The sequence below is a fragment of the Schistocerca piceifrons genome, chromosome 1 (genome assembly GCF_021461385.2).
Source record: "Schistocerca piceifrons isolate TAMUIC-IGC-003096 chromosome 1, iqSchPice1.1, whole genome shotgun sequence".
Classification (NCBI taxonomy): Eukaryota; Metazoa; Arthropoda; class Insecta; order Orthoptera; family Acrididae; genus Schistocerca; species Schistocerca piceifrons.
In genome coordinates, this window is record NC_060138.1 from 1060277033 (window position 1) to 1060303024 (window position 25992).

At 41.1% G+C, this 25992-nt stretch overlaps 2 protein-coding genes across 3 annotated transcripts in view; both read right to left on the reverse strand.

Annotated features, from left to right (window-relative positions):
* Positions 1 to 250: 250 nt before the first annotated feature.
* LOC124777553 (histone-lysine N-methyltransferase SETMAR) lies at positions 251 to 1099 on the reverse strand. The gene has a single exon (XM_047253010.1). It carries the CDS (start codon positions 1097 to 1099, stop codon positions 251 to 253), a length of 849 nt encoding a protein of 282 aa, XP_047108966.1.
* The window catches only part of LOC124748395 (traB domain-containing protein), a 142170-nt gene continuing 117276 nt past the window's right edge, over positions 1099 to 25992 (reverse strand). For both annotated transcript variants that reach the window (XM_047248960.1, XM_047248961.1), the window contains one exon: positions 1099 to 1311. In XM_047248960.1, the coding sequence (XP_047104916.1) occupies positions 1309 to 1311 (3 nt within the window). In that variant the 3' untranslated portion in view covers positions 1099 to 1308. The remainder of the gene's footprint in view (positions 1312 to 25992) is intronic.

The window sequence follows — 25992 nt, forward strand, 5'->3', positions numbered from 1 at the left end:
TAAAAGGCCATTCATTATAGCTTCATGACTATTTTATATATAAAAGAGCTGCCGTACTCTATTATACAAGTTTGCATTAACTGATACTTCATATTTAACAGTAGCAGCAGTTTGCACCATTATTCCAGAGATACACTGAAATTGTCAACAATCTTAACACATTACAATAACAATATATTCCTTCATTCTTAATGATCTAATGAACTACATTTAAAACTTAAATCCACATAAGTGTATGTATATTACATTTTCACTCTAAATACAACAAAGCATCATATGGAAGGTACTTTTTACAATTGGTAGAACCACAAAGGCAAAGTTTGTTGCTCTTTACATTACATTCAGCACTGCTGTTACCTCCATAATCAAATGTTATTTCTTCACCAGGCTGTATCACATCTGCAGCAAAGATACCAATTTTAGGAATTAGCGTGTTTGTTCTCACTGGGATGACAACTGAATTCGGCTGACAAGAATGATTGATATAACGACCAATGTTTCCAATCACTGTAGGATCAACACAGGTTTTTAACAAATTACCATTGGCTAAATGTTCATTCAAAACAAATATATAGTTCATGTCACTGTCACTTTGTGACTGTGCTCTACGCTTTGCTTCCTCTATTCCTATTATTTCTCCAGCATATTCACAGATAAAAGAACCTACAGCAATTTTCTTTGTTGTCCTGAGTCCCATACCTTTCCCATTACCTGTCATACATATCTCCAGCCCATCTGCTGGACCAAGTTGACAAATTCTATTTCCACATCTGGACTCGTGTCCACAAAGACACAAGGAGTTGCACTCCATAATACAACCAACAATCCTCTCTGGCAACAAGCACCCGTTTCCATCATAGCTTCTGTTGTAAGATCTTATACATTCACAATCCAATTCTGAAACACAAATACCATTTCTGCAGCTGCATCCCACAGCATATTGTGTTTCAAAGTCTTCAATATTAGCTCCTGGGCCTGGTATGTTACATGGTGTATAAATTAGACCTTCAATGGGATGGTTGTAATTGTCAGCCAGCTTTTCTTCATCTCCAGTTAGGATCTCACTGTCCACTGAGCTAGATAAAACATTGTCACACATAATCATAAAATGTCCACTTTATTTATTTTAAAAACATCATAATTTTCATCGTCAATATGTGTAGAAGCATTTCTCTCACACATGCCACTTTGTGTGGTGTTGATAAAACCGTTTCGTTCATATGAACAAATTTTTAAAATATCAGCACTGCTTTTTGTAAAAAAATAGAATCATACAACTATTAATTTGCCTTCATTGCCATCTTCTCATCACTGTAAAAGAAAAGAAATAAACCTGATATTAGAAAAATGAGGCTACGTTATGCAGCACTATAATGAATGTGCAATAAAACAGCACTTAATCGAACATACATGCATATTACATGCAAAGAGTAGCTGAAGCAAAATTGTCAGTGTACTTTGACAGTAATAATTAATTTATCTTACAGTAGATAACTGAATAACTGTACTAGTTAACATTTCCTGCGTAACAGATGAGACAGTGTTGTTAGTTTACCTGAACAGGTAAATGGCAATACAAAAAGTACAGCCATTCAGAAATGCCACAGAAAACATGCAGCAAATAGCTGTTGGAAAGGATAGCAGCAACTATGAATATACAAAGCCAAAGGAAAGAAAGAGAGAGAGAGAGAGAGAGAGAGAGAGAGAGAGAGAGAGAGAGATATGACGAACTGGTGCAGAATTGATATTATTCAACTGAAGAGGTCATGAAAGATGATATGAAAATTTGAGATGGAGAAAACACATACTTATGTTTACAGCTTGTCATTTTAATTGAAATCATGAACTGTGTATCAGTTACGTATCCAGTACAGTATATCATATTAACGATATTTTAGGGGGAAAAAACATTACACCAATTTTTGTGTTTTGACGAGTCTATTGTACATTAAAGTCAATTCTTGCGCGAGACAATAAACTTCCGCTATACTGTAACAGGAAATAACTAAAACTGAGACTGCAATTTGATAAACAGTAAATGAATGTAAAAGCACGGGATAAACGAGACTTAATAAATTTGTCTTGAGTTTAGCGACAACGTTCACTTTATCGTAGTATCATGTACTAAAGCAACTTAACATTTAACAGACCGCTTTTACAAGAAGAAGAGTAAGTACTGTGGCGTTAAACAACGATTCATTAACAGTAGTCTTGTGTTATTATTCTACAGTTTTTTTTTTTTAATTGAACTCCACATTTCTGTGATTGACTTCGCCGCCAGCACACACCACTGTACACGATAACTGGCGAGGGTGCAGGTGTGAAAAAGCATATATGCAGAAGTTGCGAGTCTCCTACTGTACATGACATTTCAGTGTTGATTTTACTCCCTGCTGCGGTTGTGTACCGTATATTCCACGCTGAATACAAACGTAATTATTTACTTATTTCACAATGTTTTGATGACATTATGGTTACGCACATTCAAATCATATATACTGCTCAGTGATTGGGAAACACGGTTTTACTGTGTAGTACTGTAAACTTCAGTCTTAGTCCAGACGAATGTAACGCAAGACACCGCCTCGTCCGAATGATCTGTCAACTTGAACACTGAAGATAAAGACGGCGAAACAGCTGATTTATAAGAGTGGAATATCTTTGAAGTGAGCATTCAAATGCGCAGAATAGATTTCGTGTTCGTTCGGAAATGCCAATACACATTGGCCGGCCTCGATCGTTTTTTCGCGGAAACTGCGGTTTTTTTCATGGAGGTAAAAGGACAGAGGTGGCACCACACACTTAAAAGTGTGTACACGACGATACACCGCGGTCGATACTGGTCTAGCGCGACAGCCATCTAGCGGTTAGACGGGTGAAACTACGAACATAAAGCAGACACATCATCCGCGCGCCAGAATCAAGAGCAGTTCTAAACTGCCGTCAATCAGCGCAAGCACACTTGCGCAGAAGGGGAAACCGGAGTGTTTTCTGTTAATTATTTGCTTATTGTTCGATGACTAGTGGCAATTTTCAGATTTCTTTCCACTGGTTGCTTCGTATTCTAGAAATGGAATGGAGTTAACAGGCTTTTAGGGGTGTAATTAAGACATACACCAAGGGAAGGTGTATACATGACCCGCTGTATCATAATAAAATAATTTATGAGTAATATGCATATAAGGTTACACGGTGATTTTTGATTTGTATCGCAATGCCTTAGCTTACGAAACATCATGTTTAATTTGGTTGCATCTCTTGTTTTATTTCAGCATGCCAGGGAGGAGAAACTGGCAATGATAGGCGAGAAAGTCTGTGCAGTTTCGCACAGTGCTCAAATGGATCTAAGCACTATGGGACTTAACTTATGAGGTCATCAGTCCCCTAGACTTAGAACTACTTAAACGTAACTAACCTAAGGACATCCCACACATCAACAGACAAGGACTGCAAAACTCTGAGTAGTACTCTGAAAAATAACACAGGTGCACCTTTAAGTAATGGTCCTTAAGGAGTTGCAAACCACTGCAATGCAACATCCACAACAACTTTTGAAATGGGCTGTGCTATTCTGTGGCTGAAAGTCAGATATTGCCCAGTCGCCAGGAAACAATGTTACACCCAGCCCGCAACACAACAGGGCACGTACCGGTATTTTATCAGTGATCTAGGCTGGTATGATAACGAGACATATAAACGTGTGATTTAATTCTTACTTTTGAGAAGCCGAGGTAACCTCCCTTAGGACTGTGTCACACTTGCTAATTCCATCTTCTATCATAGACAGCAGGATATCGAAACAGGCCATGACCAGTGGTGGCTCGTGAGAATACATTCTAGGCGTTCACAAATTTTTAGATTCAGAAAAATTTGACAGAGTGAAATTAATAGCATATGCTGTATAAGGGTTATGCTATGCTTACCACAAAATTTACAAATCTACAGCCACTGCCAACTACAACAACATTAATAACAATAATTATAATAAGATACAGCTGGCTGCTGTGGACGAGCGGTTCTACGCACTTCAGTCTGGAACCGCGCTGCTGCTACGGTAGCAGGTCCGAATCCTGCCTCGGACATGGATGTGTGTGATGTCCTTAGATTAGGTCTAGGGGACCGATGACCTCAGATTTTAAGCCCCATAGTGCTTAGAGCCATATAATACGATGCATAACTTCTCTGAGAAAAGAGTTGTTTGGTGGAATTTTGTTGTTTTGTATATAATTATGTACACTTCGGGGCAATAACGAAATAATGCGTAAGTTCTCACAACTGGCCGTTCCGGATTTTAGCGTAAGTAGGAGTTTTTGTGCTTTTCTATTTTTTCGGACAAATATGCAAGATCCCTAAGAGATGTATTTGACGCTGCACCCATACAACAACTTGAGCACGGCCCGTCCTCAAAGCTGTACTTTTCTGTTACCATTTAAAATAGATTCAACATAGCTCATGTTTACACTTCACATGAAAGCCAATTACCGCCCAGTAAACAACCAACTCCAAACACAAATTGCCGCCGGCCGGAGTGGTCGTGCGGTTCTAGGCGCTACAGTCTGGAGCCGAGCGACCGCTACGGTCGCAGGTTCGAATCCTGCCTCGGGCATGGATGTGTGTGGTGTCCTTAGGTTAGTTAGGTTTAATTAGTTCTAAGTTCTAGGCGACTGATGACCTCAGAAGTTAAGTCGCATAGTGCTCAGAGCCATTTGAACCATTTTGAACCACAAATTGCCGTTTGTGGAAATGGTTAAACTCAAGTAGCAATGTCTACCAACATGGTCACTTGATTAGAATACAAATGAGACGCTGAGATCCATATGGGTCTAAGCCACACCGCTGTCAGTCCCACAATTAAGTGAATAACAGAGAAACCATTGATACAGCTTTTCGTGAATTTTCATGTATGCAATGTGGGCCCACAGCACAGGTAAATCTGACTCACCATAAGATCAACAGATTTCAGAAGCATGAATAAATCCTACAGTCTTACAATGGACGGTGATGTGCTTTACGCCCCAATGTTTCTCACAAGGGAAACTCCCACGCACCCCCTTCAGATTTAGTGGGAAGAAGTCTCGATAGCCCGTCTGAAACTGGACGAAGATCAAGCATGAAAATAGGAAGACGGTGTACTGAATAATACCATGTGATCAAAAAGTCAGTATAAATTTGAAAACTGAATAAATCACGGAATAATGTAGATAGAGAGGTACAAATTGACAAACATGCTTGGAATGACGTGGGGTTGTATTAGAACCAAAAAAATACAAAAGTTAAAAAATGTCCGACAGATGGCGCTTCATCTGATCAGAATAGCAATAATTAGCATAACAAAGTAAGACAAAGCAAAGATGATGTTCTTTACAGGAAATGCTCAATACGTCCACCATCATTCCTCAACAATAGCCATAGTCGAGGAATAGTGTTGTGAACAGCACTGTAAAGCATGTCCAGAGTTATGGTGAGGCACTGGCGTCGGATGTTGTCTTTCAGCATCCGTAGAGCACGATACACTTGCGTCTTCAGGTAACCCCAAAGCCAATAATCGCACGGACTGAGGTCTGGGGACCTGGGAGGCCAAGCATGACGAAAGTGGCGGCTGAGCATACGATCATCACCAAACGACGCGCGCAAGAGATCTTTCACGCGTCTAGCAATAAGGGGTGGAGCGCCATCCTGCATAAACATCGTAGTTCCAGCAGGTGTTTATCAGTCAGGCTGGGGATGATGCGATTCTGTAACATATCGGCGTACCTCTTACCCGTCACGGTAGCAGTTACTGACGTTTTGCTGTCCAGCGCCATCCGTCGGACATTTTGTGAACTTTTTTTTTTGTTCTAATAAAATGTCATTCCAAGCATGTGTAAAATGTCATTCCAAGCATGTGTGTCAATTTTTACCTCTCCATTTACATTATTCCGTGGTTTATTAAGTTTTCAAATTTATACTGACTTTTTGATCACCCGGTATAAAAAAATAGAAACAGTGCAATATTAAGCGCGAATTCAGAGGCGTGTCATCACGGTGTTGTACAGTGAATCGGGCTAGCCGTGTTCAAAAATCCTTTGTGCCATATGTTTTTATTTTATTTTTCTTTCACAACATTATGAACTGTCCGTCCGGTCACTGAAATGTCTGTTCTCTTCCTGTAGTCTTGGCAGTTGTCAAGCTACACACTGGTAACAAAATATGAGTCACGTGGTACGAATACGTTACCGTCGCAAGTAAATATGGTTCAAATGGCTCTGAGCACTATGGGACTTAACATCTGTGGTCATCAGCCCCTAGAACTTAGAACTACTTAAACCTAAATAATCTAAGGACATCACACACAGGACCGTAGCAGTCGCGCGGTTCCGGACTGCGCGCCTAGAACCGCTAGACCACCGCGGCCGGCGCAAGTAAATGTGATGAATGGTGAGAGCAGGCGAGAAACCACATAGACATCACACAGAAATGAAAACAACGAATAAACGGATGTAAACTATGTTGCAACAAAGGAATTCAAGAGTCAAAACTTCAAACTTCGACACAACACAGATAAAGTGTGTAATTGATAAACGGTTGCGTTCATTTTTTTGCAGCTTGTGTTTTCATCAGTTCCTTGGGAGTGATCATCACATTCATACGAACACCTAAAGTGAGCAAGGAGGCATATCTCACTCACCAGGAGTGCAAATCAGTTGCATCAGTAAGAGTTTCCTATCATATGACACACGTACTGTCACTAATGCTGTGTATGACACATCAGGCGTGTTTACCGGTGGAGGATGCGGTTGAGTTTTCACCAACAGCTTGTGATCCTCATTCGAAAGCCACTTTTCTTTTTGGCTGCTAACAGAGCAGTTGTGCAGAATGAACTGTCATTATAGGTCCCTTCCTTACACCTCGCTTTCGCAAACGGACGACACAGACCAAAATTTGAATACAGCGAACAACGGAAAAAAATTGGTACCCTGGGGATTTGATCACGAGTCGCCTGCTTAGTAGTCGAATACCGTGTGAGCTTGCTCATATTGACTGCTTTTCCTTGGACCATTCACAAGTTTTTTTTTTTTTCATTGTTCAGTACACCTTCTTCCTGTTTTCATACTTGACCTGTGTTCAGGTTTTGACCTGCTGTCCACTGGGCCCTCTTACCACAAAATCGGAGGGGGTGCGATTTATAGTTCCCCTTGTCAGCGACTCAAGTAGATTACAACTCATTCAGAAACCTACAAAATATGTTTACTGTCAGTACAACTTTAACATATACTGACGACCAATTTGATTTTACAGCAGTATGTAACGAGCGAATTTGCGGATCTGAAGAGTATTCATGCCGAGCGAACGGGAATAAGCCTGTCGCAGTGTGCTACCTACCACCTGGTGGCACTGACATACACTTGAGTGGCAACCTTCGACCATAAATATAATAGACTGACCCTGACCTCATTTTCGTGGCTCCAACATCTCTGGGCTGAAGTCACGTGAATGTTGGCAAAACATGGTTGTTTCGTGTTGCGCTTATGGCTGTACTCAACGTTTTGTCGGGGGAAATGGCATTACATTTCACGTATGAGTGTTTCTATGATAGTGCACATGCGTTTATTGAAATCTGCTGAAGTGACTTTTATATCTTTTTTACACTTGAAATAGAGTATCACGTAAATTAAAGTGTTGAAAGTGATGCCTGTAAAGTCAGACTCATATTACATTTTGGAAAGTATCTGTGATAATTCGGTTACAGAAGTAAGTATAATTGTTTCTCGTTCCTACTCATAGGTTCGCTAAGGATGGAAGCCGAAGGCAGCTTTGGATACAGGCCCTGAAACGGAAAAACTTTAAGCCATCTGCACATACGCGCCTTTGCTCGAAGCACTTCGCGGAGAAGTGTTTTGATAGGTTAGTTATTATTTACAATGTATATTTATAATTTATACTTACAGTGTCTGTAATTTTTAAACCTAGGCTCCAAAATTATTTTCTGAAACTTCAAAGTCTCACCTTTCACCTAAAATATCATTTTTTTAAACTGATAGTTTAAAATTTTGTAAAAACAGTGGGAACTGAACCTTTGAAGTGCACCTAAAATTGATACTCTGAAATGGACTTGCTCCTAAAGTCGACAATTTTGGCACTTATAGTTGACTGAGTGGCGTTTGATGTATTTGTTAGATTTTATAAATGGTACTGTGAACAAATCCAGGTCAAATTTAGTTCTGGCATAATTTTTCGCAAATAAAAAAGTAATCTTTGTTGGAAGCGTTTGGCAGTCAATTGAGAAATGTGGGGAAAATACGATACAAACATAGGATGGCAGACCGCTGATTTGAAATCCCGCCACGTTTTGCCAACAGTCATTTGGTTTATGTTGGAGCCACACCAGCCCTGCGGCTTCTGCACAGCAAGGCCAGTCTACTAGTATCCATGGTCGAAGGTGGCAACGGCTAGCTGCGCACATCGTGAGCCGTGCACGTTGTGTTGCGCATGCTCAAAAACTCCCTAAAACGTGCACAACTGAGGGTGTGCTTGCGACACTGTTGCCAAATTTCATGGAGTCTTGGCGCGGTGTGTATTAAGTACTATGTCTTTCAGATTGCAGCGTCTATGTTACGATTAACATCGTTCAAAGAAAAATAACAAATAAATCCGCTAAGTGTCGGAAGTTTGGGTGCTCTTACAAAATGGTTCTGAGCATTATGGGAATTTACTTCTGAGGTCATCAGTCCCCTAGAACTTAGAACTACTTAAAACTAACTAACCTAAGGACATCACACACATCCATGCCCGAGGCAGGATTCAAACCTGCGACCGTAGCGGTCGCGCGGTTCCAGACTGTAGCGCCTAGAACCGCTCGGCCACTCCGTGCTCTTACAAAGCAGCTGCCACTGGCCATGTTCGTCCTCACGAAGTTCCGAAATTCTTGCGGATCTTCGGGCTTCACGGAAATAATGTCAACGGATGACGTTCCAATATGTCACATGGTCTCCCTTGCGTTTCGTGCGGTAGAACGAACGGCTTTACAAGAGATACACAGGTCTATTTGCTTTTTGCGCGTTATTACCATCTACTGCGCATGTGCGCCAGGTGCATTCCGCGTGGATGGTGTAATATGTCAACGTGAAAACCGACGTGTGTAATCGGTACGCCCGCTTCGAGCGCTGGTGCATAGGTGTACGGTTTAGGCGCATCGTGTATAGCTCAAGGTGGCCGACGAAACCGACCAGTTTTCGTCCAAAAAAGAACTGGTAGAGTTAATTCCTTTGTCAGAAAAGGGGAGGGGAGGCGAAGACGGGCATTTGCCGCCTTTCGGCCGCTCGGCGATGACAGAATCGACCCGCACGCCCTGCAATCTTTCTCAAACTATTTTACAGGACTTGTTGTTGTTGTTGGGGTCTTCAGTCCTGAGACTGGTTTGATGCAGCTCTCCATGCTACTCTATCCTGTGCATTTTCATCTCCCAGTACCTACTGCAACCTACATCCTTCTGAATCTGCTTAGTGTATTCATCTCTTGGTCTCCCTCTACGATTTTTACCCTCCACGCTGCCCTCCAATGCTAAATTGGTGATCCCTTGATGCCTCAGAACATGTCCTACCAACCGATCCCTTCTTCTGGTCAAGTTGTGCCACAAACTTCTCTTCTCCTCAATCCTATTCAATACTTCCTCATTAGTTATGTGATCTACCCATCTAATCTTCAGCATTCTTCTGTAGCACCACATTTCGAAAGCTTCTATTCTCTTCTTGTCCAAGCTATTTATCGTCCATGTTTCACTTCCATACATGGCTACACTCCATACAAATACTTACAGGACTTAATCGGTAAAAAATTTCATTTTTGCTTTACCTGTAGCTTTACACGTCAGGTTCATTATGATGTGCCCATCACTTCGTTAATGGTCATAGTTATTGGGACATTATGTGGAAGAAAGACACTTCGCGAAATTCGAGAATGTTTGCAATGAAAAATAGGGGTCGCTATGATTTTACATCTGGCGGATATTATGTAATATGTTGCTGCGTATGCTGTCATATTGAATTTTTCTTTCGACTTAGTTGGAGGTTTCTATCTGTCACCAATCTTGAGAAAATTGATCTGACGTAGCTCACTCATTTGCGTTCGCACCGCGTCAGCGATAAAGCCAGAATGAAATATCCACAACATTCCTCTATTTCATAAAAGGTTTGAGATATCGAAATGAGATTTTGGCAAATGACAGCACACAAATGGGACAGTATTTTCCTGTATGGTTATCACGCAAAACGTCATTATCTACCGTATTATTCCACTAACTACCGACTTTTCCGATGAAAGAATGTGATTTTTATGGGCCACCGATAGCTCGTGAAACGAGAAATACTATGGGTTTTGGAACAATGTAAGTGAAGTCATTACAAGTTTATTTTGTCCCTAGAATGCCCTTTTTCATAAGATGCTCACCTTACTTTTCCTCAGTTCGTCACATATTAAACTTAATAAACCACTGTTTCAGAATTCTCTCGCAATTGCGTCTGCGCAACACTTTTGTCGGGTAAGACTGTGTAAACTTCGGTGAGCTTTGGCGAAAGATACTAATTTAAATTTGGCGACAAGATAAATGTGTAGGTTTTACTCAAAACTCCCCACTCGTGACTCTTCTCTGAAAGTTACAAATGGTTAACAAACCAGGCATAAATAAATAGTTGAATTTTCGCGGTATTCTTTTTAGGTACTAACCAAAGAAGAAGTGACAAATCATTCTGAACGGTCACCATGCAAGTGTGGGCGTGGAGAGGCCCCGTTCAATATTTACCAAAAATGTGAGTGTAGGCTTCAGTTTAGAACAGCTCTGAGCGCTGAAATGTCAAAGAAACAGAACTACATGCGATAAAGAGTTCTCGTTTTATTAGATTGTCAGTATATTAGTCTCGCTGTAGTTTACTCATCTTCTCACTTGAAATCTTACCTAAGATGCGTCATTCAGCGTGTGTCCAATAATAGCAACTTAACAGGTTTGAAAACGATAGAATTTTTTAAGTATCTTCCACCGTTACTGGATGCTATAAATGTAATTATGGGACTGGTCTCAAACGCTTAAAACCCCTTAATGTGGATATTTTGCTTTAACATGTATGTAACTTTTTGGTAATGATAGCCTAATCTGTGTAAGATGTAGGCCTACCTATACAAGAGTAGTCTATTTGATTTTTTCCCGGGATAGGGATATTTCTTGGCAGTAACTCTGCCAGATTTTCAGGAATAACAAAACACAGTATAACTAGAATGTACGTCTACTTTGATCATCTGCTTGATTTTTCTTTTGAATTTCACTATGAGGAATTCAAAGTATATAACTCTATACCATGCTTTGTAATATGGCTATAGTTAGTTCATGTTCCATGAATCATTTGCAAGATAAATCGTAGTGATATGGAACGATATGATCGTATATTAGTTTTTACATTTTTTTAAAATTAAAGACATACAGATATTAGTAATTTCTACCAATCACCTTTTACACATTACAGTAATAGATAATCTTAAGCAGCATAGGAGTTATCAGGGAGATACGTTTTCAGTTCAGTTTCGAATTATACTTTGCTGTGTGTCAGGCATTTTATGTCAATGAGTAAGTGATCAGAACTTTTGGTTGCAGCATTGTGAACTCCTGTTTGCGCTACAGATAACCTTAATGTGGTGTAATGAATGTCATTTATTTCTTCTAGTATTGTAATTACGCACATCGCTGTTCCTGTTGAAGTGCACTGGATTACTTACAACATACAACAAAGTTAGGAAGGAATAACTATATTTTGAAATGGATGGATTGCTATTCACATACCGAGCACGAGGCAGGCACACGAAAAGACAGTGCATATGAATTTCCAGCCAAAGCCTTCTTCCGAAAGGAAGCACAGCACACTTACACATTCAATCACACCTATTAAACTCTCGTACACATGACCGCAGTCTCCAGCTGTTCTAGCCAGAATCTTTTTTCAATGGGGAGGAAGAGTGAACAATGAATAACAGTTATCGGCGAGCGGGATTTAGGCCATCAGATGCTGCCCCAACAATCAGCGCGGTTGCGTAGCCTATGTTATGCGGGGACGAAACCACTGATACAGTGTGGCCCAAATGTCGGAGCGTTTGCGACTTGGAAGGCATGAAAGACATATGAAAGAACGGACACTGAGTAAAGTAAGGCAGATCTAAAGTCAAATGAAAGAAATAAAACCATTACAATAAAATTAAAAGTGCAATAAAAATTCATTTCTACAAAAGAAAATATTGCTTTAATTGCAATACTTACGAATGAAATGTGATTCTTTTATACTTTAGACTGAACCAACGTCTCCACAAAAGCACCCAACACGTCAGAGTGACGTCACGGAAAAGTATCACCGCGGTGAACCTAATATTTTGGGCTATTAAGACGGTAGGCGTCGGCTTCAAGTTTGTGACGTAATGACACGTCCCTTCTTTTTTTATTGCCATGTTTTTTTTTCGCAAGAAGATTCTCAGCTCTTTTACGCGGAATTGCACATATGTAGGGATCGCTTGTATATTAGAAAAGGAAGACAGAAAAGCGAGAAAAGTCACTACAGAAAAGTCTCATTCAATTAAGAATTACTAAAGAGAACAGAATGTTACTAGCTGCCATCACACCCCACAAAAAAGGGTTATTTAGGCTTAAGTTTAGCTTCCACTCAAGTGCAGTTTTTTGTGCAATTTTATCAATACCTTTCCCTTCAAGATTTATGGGTTTTCTTTACATTTTGTTTTTGGTTTTTGTAGTTCACATACCTTATTTGTACTTCGGTTCGCTGGTGAAACTACATAAATATTGACCACTGATGCTTGTAAAACTGTTTACATACAATTCTGAGAGCTACTTATCAATAAATAAGGCTGCCACAAACACATATTTAAACAAATAACCCTAATACATTACTTGACGTACACTTCACAAAAAAAGCATTTTGTACTGCTGCTGTGCCAGAAGGTTTCAGCCATTTCTTTATAAAACGTTAAATACAAATAAATTTCTCTTAATAATTTGTCTTAATAATCAACGGTCTTAGCGGCAGAAGAGGAAGCAGTATATTTCCCAATGGCGTTGAGAGTGGAAGAACCGAGGGGAGCAAACTCCATGATGAAATCATATTAAACCCAGGCGCAACGGTTCCCGTATCGGGCGGCTTCCTGGTCAGCGTCTGATTCCATGTTAGGGACGGCTGTTCTAGTTACTTCAGGTCGCACCAACTTGGTTATATTTTTGGGTAGGGTTTCACCCTATCCCACAAATCTAAACCCGCGCAACTACCATGATGGCACAACGTACGGAAACTAGTACACCAGCCGGCTCAATCCGGGGCCAAAATCTTGGTTCAAGTAGGGCAATGGATTCTGTGGGCCCTACACCATCATGGTTGGATCAGTCGGAGGATCCATCACTTAGCAAACTCACAACGAAGGAGAAACATTTCCTTGGTACACTTAACGTGAACACCCTATTGAAAATTGGAAAACAAAAGGAACTGATCAAAGTACTTGATAAATACAAAATCAAACTTCTAGCAGGCCAAGAAACAAGATTCACAACAGATGAAGTGTCAGCTATGGGCAATTGCAGGATATAGAAAGGTCGACCAGCTAATAAAGTTAAGAAAACAGAGAAAACGAAGAATGCAGCGTTAATCCTTGGAACTGCCTCCTTCATTCATAATTCTATAACTGAATCTATAGTAGAGTTCATATCTCCATCTCCTAGACTGTCTATAGTAACTCTTGCAAGTGGAAACAAATTATTCACCATACTCAATGCCCATGCGCCAATCAATGAAGACAATAGAAAGAACCCAGAGAAGGTAGAAGAATTTTGGTCACAACTCGAAGAAGAACTGTTCATAACCCCAGACAAGCATGTCAAGATCCTTATGGGAAAGAGAGAAATTTCCGGAGCATTATGGGCAAATATGTAGCTCACAGAAGGACAAACAGAAATGGTGAAAGATTGATTGATGTTCGTGAATCATTTGGAATGAAAATTACGTTCGCCCAGTTTAAGACGGCTCGAAAGCAGATGAAAAAATGGCTACCACCCAATTCCATGTTAGAAGAATTTCAGATTGATCATGTAGCGACCACCAGCCCGAAGGAAATAATGAACGGCAAAGTGCAGAAAGTTGCTAATTTTGATTCCGACCATTATCTGACAAGGGTCAAAGTGAAACCAATCCCCAGCAATCGGAGAAAGAAAACCTTCAGAATACAGAAGTACAGAATTGAAGAACTGAAAATCAGTGAAGAAATAGTTGTGAAGTATCAGTATAAACTTGACACGTTAAACTCCAACGAGTGGAACAAAATGGCTCAAAAGATTCAGGAAGCAGCGAAACAAACAATTTTCCTTGCTAAGAAAAAGAGATATCCATGGTGGGATGATGAATGTGAAGATGCCCTACCGAAGCGTTCTGAAGCTTGGCACAAGTGGAATTCTACCAAACAGAACTTCGAAGAATTTAAAACCCAAAGGAGGAGGACAGAAAAAGTATTTAGGAACACCAAACGAAGGTTTGAAAGAGATCAATTAAAGGAGCTAAAAGAGAATTTCCAGAAGAACAACACCAGAAGCTTCTATCTGACACTTAAATCAAAACTAAAGAGGTTACTCATCACCCAACATCTGTTTCAAAATTGATCAGGGCAAATTGATTATGAACAACAAACAGAATTGTGAACACTTGGCTAGATACTTCAAAGAGTTGCTCAGCTGTGACCCACCACCAGAAAAATTAAACTTCCACAAACCATAAAACAAACTTCCTGATTCCACTCCACCAGATAAAAATGAAATACGAAAGATCATCAGGGGCTTGAAAAATAACAAAGTGTCTGGCAAAGATTCAATTGTTGCAGAACTTTAGAAGTAAGCAGGAGACAGTTTCCTGGAACGACGACTTGAAAGACTTTCAAAAAATCTGACTCATGGGAGAGATCCCAGACGAATGGAGAGATGCTGCCATCCATCCACTGCACAAGAAAGGAGACAAATCCAAAGTCAATAATTGCAGAGGAATATCACTTCTACAAGTAGCATACAAGATCCTTGCAATTGCTCTCAAACATAAAATAGAACAACACATAGATCAACAATTAGGTGAATATCAAGCCGGCTTTAAGACAGGAAGATCGTGTGCACAGCAGATCTTTACCATCAAAACCTTAATCAAAACAAAGACACTAGCAGTTGATAAAGTTATAATGACATTTGTGGATTTTAAAGAGTCGTACGAGTTCGTTGATAGAGACACATTAATAGAAGTGCTGAAAGAATTTAGGATTGGTGATAAAAAACGAGGCTTATTCAGCAAATACTAACAAACACCCGATCACAAATTAAATTTTTAGAACTGTCAGAGCCCTTTGAAATCAAAACAGGTTTGAGACTAGGAGACGGTCTCTCTCCGATCTTGTTCAACTGTGTTTTAGAAAAGTTATCAGGGAATGGCGAAAAGAGTCAGTTCAACTTTCAAAATAGAATTAGGCTAGGCCGCAAACAGTCTGGTCTTACATTTGAATGCCTCGCGTTTGCAGATGATACAGTGTTTTTTGCAGAGAATCTGCAAATTGCAACTAAACAGATTGAAGTCCTCAAGGAAACAGCAGTGAAAGTACGATTGCAAATATCTTTTGAGAAGACACAATATATGAACATAAATGCCACTGATCCAGTCTGGACAATGAGGACCAAGTATGACGACATCGAAAGAGTTCAAAAGTTCAAGTACCAGATTTTGTCTCCAAACAACAATGAAAAGGCAGCAATTGAAGAACGGGCAAGAAAAATGGAAATAGCATTCAGATTGTGTCAGAACACATACAAATCTAAATCACTCTCATACCAGGCCAAATTCCAACACTACAGCACAGTCGTCAAACCTGAATGTTTATATGCATCTGAGACAACAACCAGGAAGGGACTTTCAGACTTGGAAAAGAAAGAAAGGTAATTCCTTGGAAAGATTCTTGGGCCCAGAAAAATATCTAATGAATAGCAAGAACTTTATCAACGACTTGAAAATATCACCACCACAATGAAGAAAAGAAGACTGTCTTTCTATGGACATATTAAAAGAATGGTATCAGAGAGGCTCGCCAACAAGGTTCTTCTCTTCCAGGAGAACAGGAAGACAAAAGTTCCATGGGTGAAAGAAGTGCACTGGGATCTAGAAAAATGCGGGATCACGGCAGAAGAAATTGTGAAAAGGCATATCTTTAGGGAAAAGGTTGCGGAGGTGAAGGATTTCTTCGAGGAGAAAACGAGGAAGAACAGAGTATTCTCGGCAGAAGAACGTGCACGAGTGAGCCAACGGATGAAGGAGTACTGGCGAAAGAGGAAGAAAGAGAACTTTAGAAAGTGAGGGAAGTTGTGTAAACGTAGCCCATAGATGGCTGTAACGAAAATAAATAAATAATAACCTATCAGACACTTTTTTCAGTTCAAGTTGCAGCCATGTTGCAAACCATTTCACTGTAAAATATTACATTCGATTCCGGTATGTATCAAAATCCACTTTATAAATGTAGCAGAGGGCAAGTAATTTAATGTCGAACAATTCAGACTGCTGCCTCACTGCTTCTATGGATCTTTCACCATTCATTATAACAAATTTTAACGAAAGGTAACAATTTATCACAAATAACAAAAGTAACGAATTACAACTGATATCAACAAGGAAAAGCACGACGAAACGAAGTATGGACATGTGCGCATTATTATGTATCGGCAAAGGTTATTAAAAGGTGCGTTAGGTCCGAAGCGAAGCGGGTTCCGATTGGCTGGCATACTGACGTCACTATAGGACCAAAGCGAGGCAGCGGCTCTTAAGCACAAGTAACTCGTTATAACTGCAATGAGTGGCACAAAATTATTTACAACAGCTAATTTACCTGTTTAATTATTAATAGTGGGTGAAGAGTGCCACTGCTGGGATTCTCTCTTTTGTGTTGCTGCCTTTTGTTATTTTCAGCTTCATATTGAGGAAGCGCATACGAATGGAAAACCTTCTGACATATAGTTTGAGAATTTCGGATGAAAAATCGGCATATTTGGTTTGGACAGCAGCACAGATTTGTTTCACCACATTTTTTTTTCCTTCGAAATACTTCGCAAACCGTTGAATACATTAAAAATGTGTTTAAACTGCGACCCTCTACGCAGCCAGTCACCTGTCGGTATTGTACGCTCACCGCGAGGTGCAACTTTAATACAGCCAAAATGTTCCACAGCATGGCATAAGGCCTTAAAATATCACTATATGGTGTACCCAGTGTGTCGTCCACTATGCGCAATGTAGTCATCCATTTATCTGAATCCTTCTGCAGAGCAGTCAGATCCATCTCTGACATCTGATTCTTTTGGTGCAGGTAGTAGAGGAACAGTAATACCCTGCAGTTCTCTTTCACCACCTACCTTTTCTAGTGCGTCGCTCATACTGGGCAAAATTCCTCTGAACTGATGTGACACCAAAAGTCCGTCACTGTCATCTGCCTCTAACGAAGTTTCATTCTCATGCGCAATGTAGTCATCCATTTATCTGAATCCTTCTGCAGAGCAGTCAGATCCATCTCTGACATCTGATTCTTTTGGTGCAGGTAGTAGAGGAACAGTAATATCCTGCAGTTCTCTTTCACCACGTACCTCTTCTAGTGCGTCGCTCATACTGGGCAAAATTCCTCTGAACTGATGTGACACCAAAAGTCCGTCACTGTCATCTGCCTCTAACGAAGTTTCATTCTCATGAGTATTGTGCCCCAAGAGTAGCAGTTGTAATCGATGCTGCACTTTTATTGGGGAAGGATTCAAGTGGAAATGACAAAGTCCTCTTATCTGTGAGCAAAGTGTTCCAATGCGTCTTGGTTCAACCGTGCAGTAGGAATACATTTCATCTGCAGAGGCTGAATATCTCAAACAGTCCAAATAAAGAGCGAGCAGTTGTTTCATGCCTTTCCGGGGGAGCAAACGATTTGTACTGCGCACTTTTTCAGCACACGTATAGTGACATCGTCGTGCAACCCATAACCACATGACACCCTATTCTTGTCCTTGAATTTTCGGGCAATTACGATGTCAAATGCGTCGTTTGAAAATGGGGAATTGTCAGGTACGGTACTGTATGGCTTTAGCCGTGGTACTCGAAAATGATGCATTGCTAAATAAACCCTTTGACGTTCTCTGCCCTTTACAGTCAGATGAATACGTGACAGTTTGGGACACAACTTCATTTCTCTTCTATTTAATGCGAGAAGCTTTCTACAACGGATTTATCAACAGTTTTCCCACTGGAAGATTTATCACGTCATCTAGAAAGTGGTTCCTCATTGATTTAAATAAATGTTGATCATCTGAAAACACTTAGATTCGTTTATTTTCAAACTGTGGATTTGGAAAGCAGCAATTTGTCACATCAAGATCTTTTCAAACAGATCTACTTTTTGTGCCGAGATCGCACACTATTTCAACAACATTGTAACCAACATCTTGTATGGAGCAAGTGATAGTGTTTTAACTGATCAGTTGTTATCTGTGGGTCAAAATCATAGCATACTGGTTGCATACATCCTGAAAACAAACCGCGTATCATAATAAATAAAACGCCCGCTCTACAACACGATCTTCAACTAAATAGTATGCAACACTGCTGTCTACTTTCATTTCGTCGTATGACAGCAGTTCAACTTTTGACAATACAGATGACTGGGCTCTCATTAGCTGCAAAACACGTGTAAGGACACCAGGAAAGCATCTGAAAGAGCGTGTTCTTCATCTTGTCAGTGTTGATTATCCTGGAAATGGGAAACTGTCTTGGTTTCTTTTAGAAAAATTACACTTCCTAAATCAGTACTATGAGTAACTACTTTTTAATGTCCTCTCTTTGCTACTTTGGTAGTTCTTTCCACTTAGCAAGCAGTTTATCTGCGTTCTTGGAAATTTCTGTCACCTTCTTCTGCACTCGCTTCTTAGGATAGTTTTGCTGACGTTTTATTTTCTCAACACAAGCTTTCACATTTAATTTGAGGCATTTCTCACAATGTCCCAGTCTTGCACACATAGCTGCCAGTCTGCAGTTCCGATATTCTCATTTTTCTATGGGTTTGCTAAGTTCACAGATATGTTTACTGTCAATCTCTCACATCTGTAAGCTGTTGTGTGATCTATTTTTTTTCTCTCTCTCTCCAGCCGAGTTACCACTTAGACTGGGAACATTTCCTGGTATACACTCCTGGAAATGGAAAAAAGAACACATTGACACCGGTGTGTCAGACCCACCATACTTGCTCCGGACACTGCGAGAGGGCTGTACAAGCAATGATCACACGCGCGGCACAGCGGACACACCAGGAACCGCGGTGTTGGCCGTCGAATGGCGCTAGCTGCGCAGCATATGTGCACCGCTGCCGTCAGTGTCAGCCAGTTTGTCGTGGCATACGGAGCTCCATCGCAGTCTTTAACACCGGTAGCATGCCGCGACAGCGTGGACGTGAACCGTATGTGCAGTTGACGGACTTTGAGCGAGGGCGTATAGTGGGCATGCGGGAGGCCGGGTGGACGTACCGCCGAATTGCTCAACACGTGGGGCGTGAGGTCTCCACAGTACATCGATGTTGTCGCCAGTGGTCGGCGGAAGGTGCACGTGCCCGTCGATCTGGGACTGGACCGCAGCGACGCACGGATGCACGCCAAGACCGTAGGATCCTACGCAGTGCCGTAGGGGACCGCACCGCCACTTCCCAGCAAATTAGGGACACTGTTGCTCCTGGGGTATCGGCGAGGACCATTCGCAACCGTCTCCATGAAGCTGGGCTACGGTCCCGCACACCGTTAGGCCGTCTTCCGCTCACGCCCCAACATCGTGCAGCCCGCCTCCAGTGGTGTCGCGACAGGCGTGAATGGAGGGACGAATGGAGACGTGTCGTCTTCAGCGATGAGAGTCGCTTCTGCCTTGGTGCCAATGATGGTCGTATGCGTGTTTGGCGCCGCGCAGGTGAGCGCCACAATCAGGACTGCATACGACCGAGGCACACAGGGCCAACACCCGGCAACATGGTGTGGGGAGCGATCTCCTACACTGGCCGTACACCACTGGTGATCGTCGAGGGGACACTGAATAGTGCACGGTACATCCAAACCGTCATCGAACCCATCGTTCTACCATTCCTAGACCGGCAAGGGAACTTGCTGTTCCAACAGGACAATGCACGTCCGCATGTATCCCGTGCCACCCAACGTGCTCTAGAAGGTGTAAGTCAACTACCCTGGCCAGCAAGATCTCCGGATCTGTCCCCCATTGAGCATGTTTGGGACTGGATGAAGCGTCGTCTCACGCGGTCTGCACGTCCAGCACGAACGCTGGTCCAACTGAGGCGCCAGGTGGAAATGGCATGGCAAGCCGTTCCACAGGACTACATCCAGCATCTCTACGATCATCTCCATGGGAGAATAGCAGCCTGCATTGCTGCGAAAGGTGGATATACACTGTACTAGTGCCGACATTGTGCATGCTCTGTTGCCTGTGTCTATGTGTCTGTGGTTCTGTCAGTGTGATCATGTGATGTATCTGACCCCAGGAATGTGTCAATAAAGTTTCCCCTTCCTGGGACAATGAATTCACGGTGTTCTTATTTCAATTTCCAGGAGTGTATTTACATCCGGTACTGCGTCTGGTTTAACCACTTTCCCAGGTGGTAGATTAAGAAGTTCTGCTCTACGGACGTAATCATCACGCATGAAATGTAACGATCACACTGCTGATGTAACACTGACGCTATCTTTCGGTGGCGCTTCGTAATTAAGACTTTCTGCAGTTGAACATCTCTTGGGAAAGAATGGTGGATTATATTCCGACCTTCTGCCCTGCTGTACGACATGCATCCGGTTACAGCAGAGCTTTTTTCGACAAACTTTTATAAACACCACAAACTAAACAACACAACTGTGACCATACGTTGCCTCATTTTGCAACCAGTCTGCTATCAATCTCCTTCTTTGTTTGGGAGCTTGCATTGTGTTTACTGTGATGAAAAGGTGTCAGAAAAAGAAAACCGGCAAAAGCGACTGTAGGTAAAAAGTATGTAAACAACAGAGGTACGAGAAATACAAAGTGATGGCAAAGTTATGTCTGCAAATTTCAGAAGGGGTGAAGACGAGATTTTAGATTTTCTGGTTTGGAAACTGCAGCAATAAGGCTGGCGATAAGATTTTATTACGTAGTAACTGGCGACTTACATACTCGTTGGAATTATGTATTCCTCATTTCAGAACAAAGCATTTCAGTTCTATCAAAGTTGTAACTTGTAACGTGGAATAATTATAATTTATTATTTGATTGTTTTATAATTCTTTTCACTGTAGAAAATGCCTGAACTTGTAATTATTAGCACATTTTGTTCCTACACAATACTACAATTTGTATCTATAAGTACAAATTTTATGTATAACTGACTCGTTCCATACCCATGCAATTCCTTTGCACACTGGATCAACGTTAACAGGCATAAATAAAAATGATCATTTCTGAAACTGAGAAATACTTAAGGGAGTTTCTTCGTCGTTATGTGAAGGTAACTTTACTTTCAATGCGTCATTTGTATTTAATCATGAAATATGATACGTACATTAGCATCCTCGGACCCGACAAGTTTGGGTATTTCATAGACGCCCGAATCCACTAGAACAGTGGCTGTGTTTTTCAGTTTTGATTTTTTCCACCACCAGTGCGCTTCATTTCTATTTTTAGTAGTTTCTTGAGGAGCAACACATATCCCATCACTACTTTTGTTCAGATGTCAGGTTCCTCAGTACTGCTTTCAAGTCGCCGTAGCATGAATATTCGTCCTCAGTTATAATACCCACTTTTCATGAATTTTTGCGTTTTTCTTCTCAGTTTTCCTACTTCGAAGCTTACGGTATCTAACTGTTTACACAAATGTGATCAGAGACTTTATCTAATACGTGACGCTCAAGGCAACACATTGCAAATTTTAATTCCAATAGTCTTCAGAAGCGGCACTGCACACTTTTTCTTATCTGTATCGTCTATGCACTTAAGTATGCTTCCTTTGGAGGCAAAAGTGAACATAAATCGCTTCACAGCATAATCTCAACACACTACACAAACGTATATAGACCCCTAGCTGCCCGTCGTCTGCTAAAAAGCGCAAAGATTCCCACCGAAGGCGAGTAGGAATGCGTTCACTCGCGGCCCCCGTTTCCATGAAAATACGCATGCACAGAAGCTCATGTGTAGTACTGCTATTGGAAATTTATGCGCATCGTGTGGACACATCTTTACGCGTCTCAATGCGCTGGCTGCGCGCTCCGCAAGTGCGCTTATAATGACGAGATGCGCAGAACGCAAAAAGGTTCAGCGAACCCTAAGAAATGAGTGTAACCTAAAGTTCATAAGATAGACAGGCCGTGGCTAGAGCAGGAGTCTCAAGTGGGTATAAATTACATTTTCGATAATATTAATGCGTAGAAGTACGCAAACACATGGAGACTAGAATGAGATTTCCACTCTGCAGCGGAATGTGCGCTGATATGAAATTTCCTGGCAGATTAAAACTGTGTGCCGGACCGAGATTCGAACTGGGGACCTTTGCCTTTCGGGGGATAGTGCTCTACCAACTGAGCTACCCAAGCACGACTCACGCCCCGTCCTCACAGCTTTACTTCTGCCAGTATCTCGTCTCCTACCTTCCAAACTTTACAGAAGCTCCCCTGCGAACCCTGCAGAACTAGCATTCCTGAAAGAAAGGAGGAAGGTAGGAGACGAGATACTGGCAGAAGTAAAGCTGTGAGGACGGGGCGTGAGTCGTGCTTGGGTAGCTCAGTTGGTAGAGCACTTGCCCGCGAAAGGCAAAGGTCCCGAGTTCGAGTCTCGGTCCGGCACACAGTTTTAACCTGCCAGGAAGTTTCACATGGAGACTACTTTCTGCAAAAATTTCAATCATATTGGTTAATATTTATGATAAAAAAGTTGCACTGAGTTTAGAACAACAACTACTACTTTTTCCCTTCTTACTTAAACGAGGCTTCTTGTAATTTGAAGATCAAGGTAGCTTTTTTCTTGAAATTTCTGAATAAAAACCTACTCATAATCTTCTTGAGGAAGTACAGTAGCATGGATATCTGATCGTCAGCCAATGCCTATTTCCTTGGAGCTTGTTGATTGTACTGAACAGGACTTCATTATATATCCTAAATTTATATTTACACAGTCAACAGACAAAGGAACTGATTTCCAACGACTGACTGCTGTTTCTTTTCAGTTTTCCTTGAAATCTTGCAACTTGTTTTTCCCAGTTCGAGTTTATGCCAAGTTCGGTGTAAAGCTGGTTCTGTTTGATGGTGATAGATTTTTGGCATCTCTCGTTGTGCTGTACCCCCTTGTGCAGTCCGTACTTCAAACATTTCTTAGACGTGCTTATAATTAGAACACAGAAGTTTCAGGGTGGAATCTCCCCTTAAAATAAAAGTGTAGCTGTTTTTAAAGGGATGGAAAGGAGCATAACGGTAGCATTAGGAACTTCAAAGCAGACAAATCAACGTAAATGTATCATTTCAGGAAGACTACTCTACAGGGTGATCAAAAAGTCAGTATAAATTTGAAAACTTAATAAACCACGGAATAATGTAGATAGAGAGGTAAAAATCGACACACATGCTTGAAATGACATGGGGTTTTATTAGAACAAAAAAAAAAAAAAAAAAAAAGTTCACAAAATGTCCGACGGATGGCGCTGGACAGCAAAACTGCTATCGTGAGGGGTGAGAGGTACGCCGATATGTTACAGAATCGCATCATCCACAGCGTGGCTGATAAACACCTGCTGGAATGTACGCTGTTTATGCAGGATGGCGCTCCACCCCATATTGCTAGACGCGTGAAAGATCTCTAGCGCGCGTCGTTCGGTGATGATCGTGTGCTCAGCCGCCACTTTCGTCATGCCTGGCCTCTCAGGTCCCCAGACCTCAGTCCGTGCGGTTACTGGCTTTGGGGTTACCTGAAGTCGCAAGTGAATCGTGATCGACCGACATCTCTAGGGATGCTGAAAGACAATATCCGACGCCAATGCCTCACCATAACTCCGGACATGCTTTACAGTGCTGTTCACGTTATTCCTCGACTACAGTGAGTTGACGAGTGATGGTGGACATACTGAGCATTTCCTGTAAAGAACATCATCTTTGCTTTGTCTTTCTTTGTTATGCTAATTATTGCTATTCTGATCAGATGAAGCGCCATCTGTCGGACATTTTTTGAACGTTTGTATTTTTTTGGTTCTAATAAAACCCCATGTCATTCCAAGCATGTGTGTAAATTTGTACCTGTCTATCTACATTATTCCGTGATTTATTCAGTTTTCAAATTTATACTGACTTTTTGATCACGCGGTACATGTTTTTTTATATATGTGATGGTATCTTGATACGCTTAAATGTTCTACTAGTGTGCTTCAAAACTTTGAACAGAACGAAAAAAAATTCAGTTTACAACAGCATTACAATAGCTTCCATGCAAAAGATTAGGGACACTTGGAAGGCGAACAGAGAGAAGCAGATGTGAAAAAAAGATGAAAAAAAAAAAAACCCTCTTACGCGATATGACTGAAGAAAGTATTCATCATATGGGAGTACAGAAATAAAGATCTCAATAGTTTGCCCAACATTTTCATTACAAAAATACATTTTTGTTTTTGTGGATCAACACTCAACGAATGAATCTGCAGTCAGATCAAGTTACCACAACTGCTTTTCAGCTTGCGGATGGTCGCGCACTTTCGCTGGTTCCCGGGTTATGCTGACTGTGGAAACTCGGCTACAGCTAGAACTTAAACACCTGCACTGTGATGTTTGGGTGATTATAGTTATACAGAAAAATTATGTCTCGTCGACTTCTGTTTCTGTAAAGCTTCACGACTTTAGAGATCTACAGCTATGATTGAGTCAATGTTTCGACTAAAATGTGCATGCTGCTTTTTACGTCATGAAGAGAACGCAATCCGCCCACAGAAGCTCACTGACAACATAAGAGCTTGCGTTCGAATTAGTATTACTCAAAAAATGGTAACACACGTTGATCCTTTAAAATAATAACTGACATTCTGCGTTTTTATGTATAACGTTTAAATAAAATGGTAATGAAATATAAGTTCGTCAATTTAAATTTCGTCCTAAAATGGCAGTCATCATAAGGCTCCAATAGTCGTAAGAAATACCACCTTATTTAGCTGGCCCCTCCCCCTCCCCCCCCCCCCACCCCTCCTGCCTACGGCTCTTTGCATCATCAAAATATTAAGAGAGATATTCACAATCTGATTTGCAGCTCCTTGTGCTTACCGTGTTTGCAGTTAAAATTGTAGGATGTAAGGTCCGCCAGTTATGCAAAACACCGTTTTTTCCAAGTTCCCAAACATGTTTCAGCACAAAGCGTAATTGTCGAACAATTACACTGGGTTTTGGTGAAGTGCAAAGTGCTGTTACGACCTTATTTCTGAAAATACGTGTTATATTTACGTGTTGCTGAGACTAAACGGCTTGCCACACGAAAACATGACAAGCTACCTGTAATAAATAATACACAGATGATCCTGAAAAATCATGCACACCAAGTGTAAAGATTAAATAAAATGGAAACCCACTGATGATGGCACAGTGGTGCTGAAACATGTTTGGGAACTAGCAAAAAAAAAAAATTGTGTTTCGCAGAAGTGGTGGACCTTACAACCTACAATATTAAAAAGAGATGTTGAATTTCATTGCCATTTCTCATAATATTGAATTTCACTGCAATTTCTCATTAATATAACAGTCTTAAAAATAAATTTGCCACGAAACACGTTGACGAGCCATCCTTATGCGGTACGTGGTTACTCACTGCAGTGGTGTGAGAGCGAGCCAGCTCGCACAAGTAGCTGGGCTGAATTATTAGACTTCTTAGTGTTCCTGTACCTGTGAAA

What these genes read in the sequence shown, in the direction of transcription:
- LOC124777553 (XM_047253010.1), bottom strand. Translation starts at nt 1,099, where the DNA reads ATGTGTGACAATGTTTTATCTAGCTCAGTGGACAGTGAGATCCTAACT.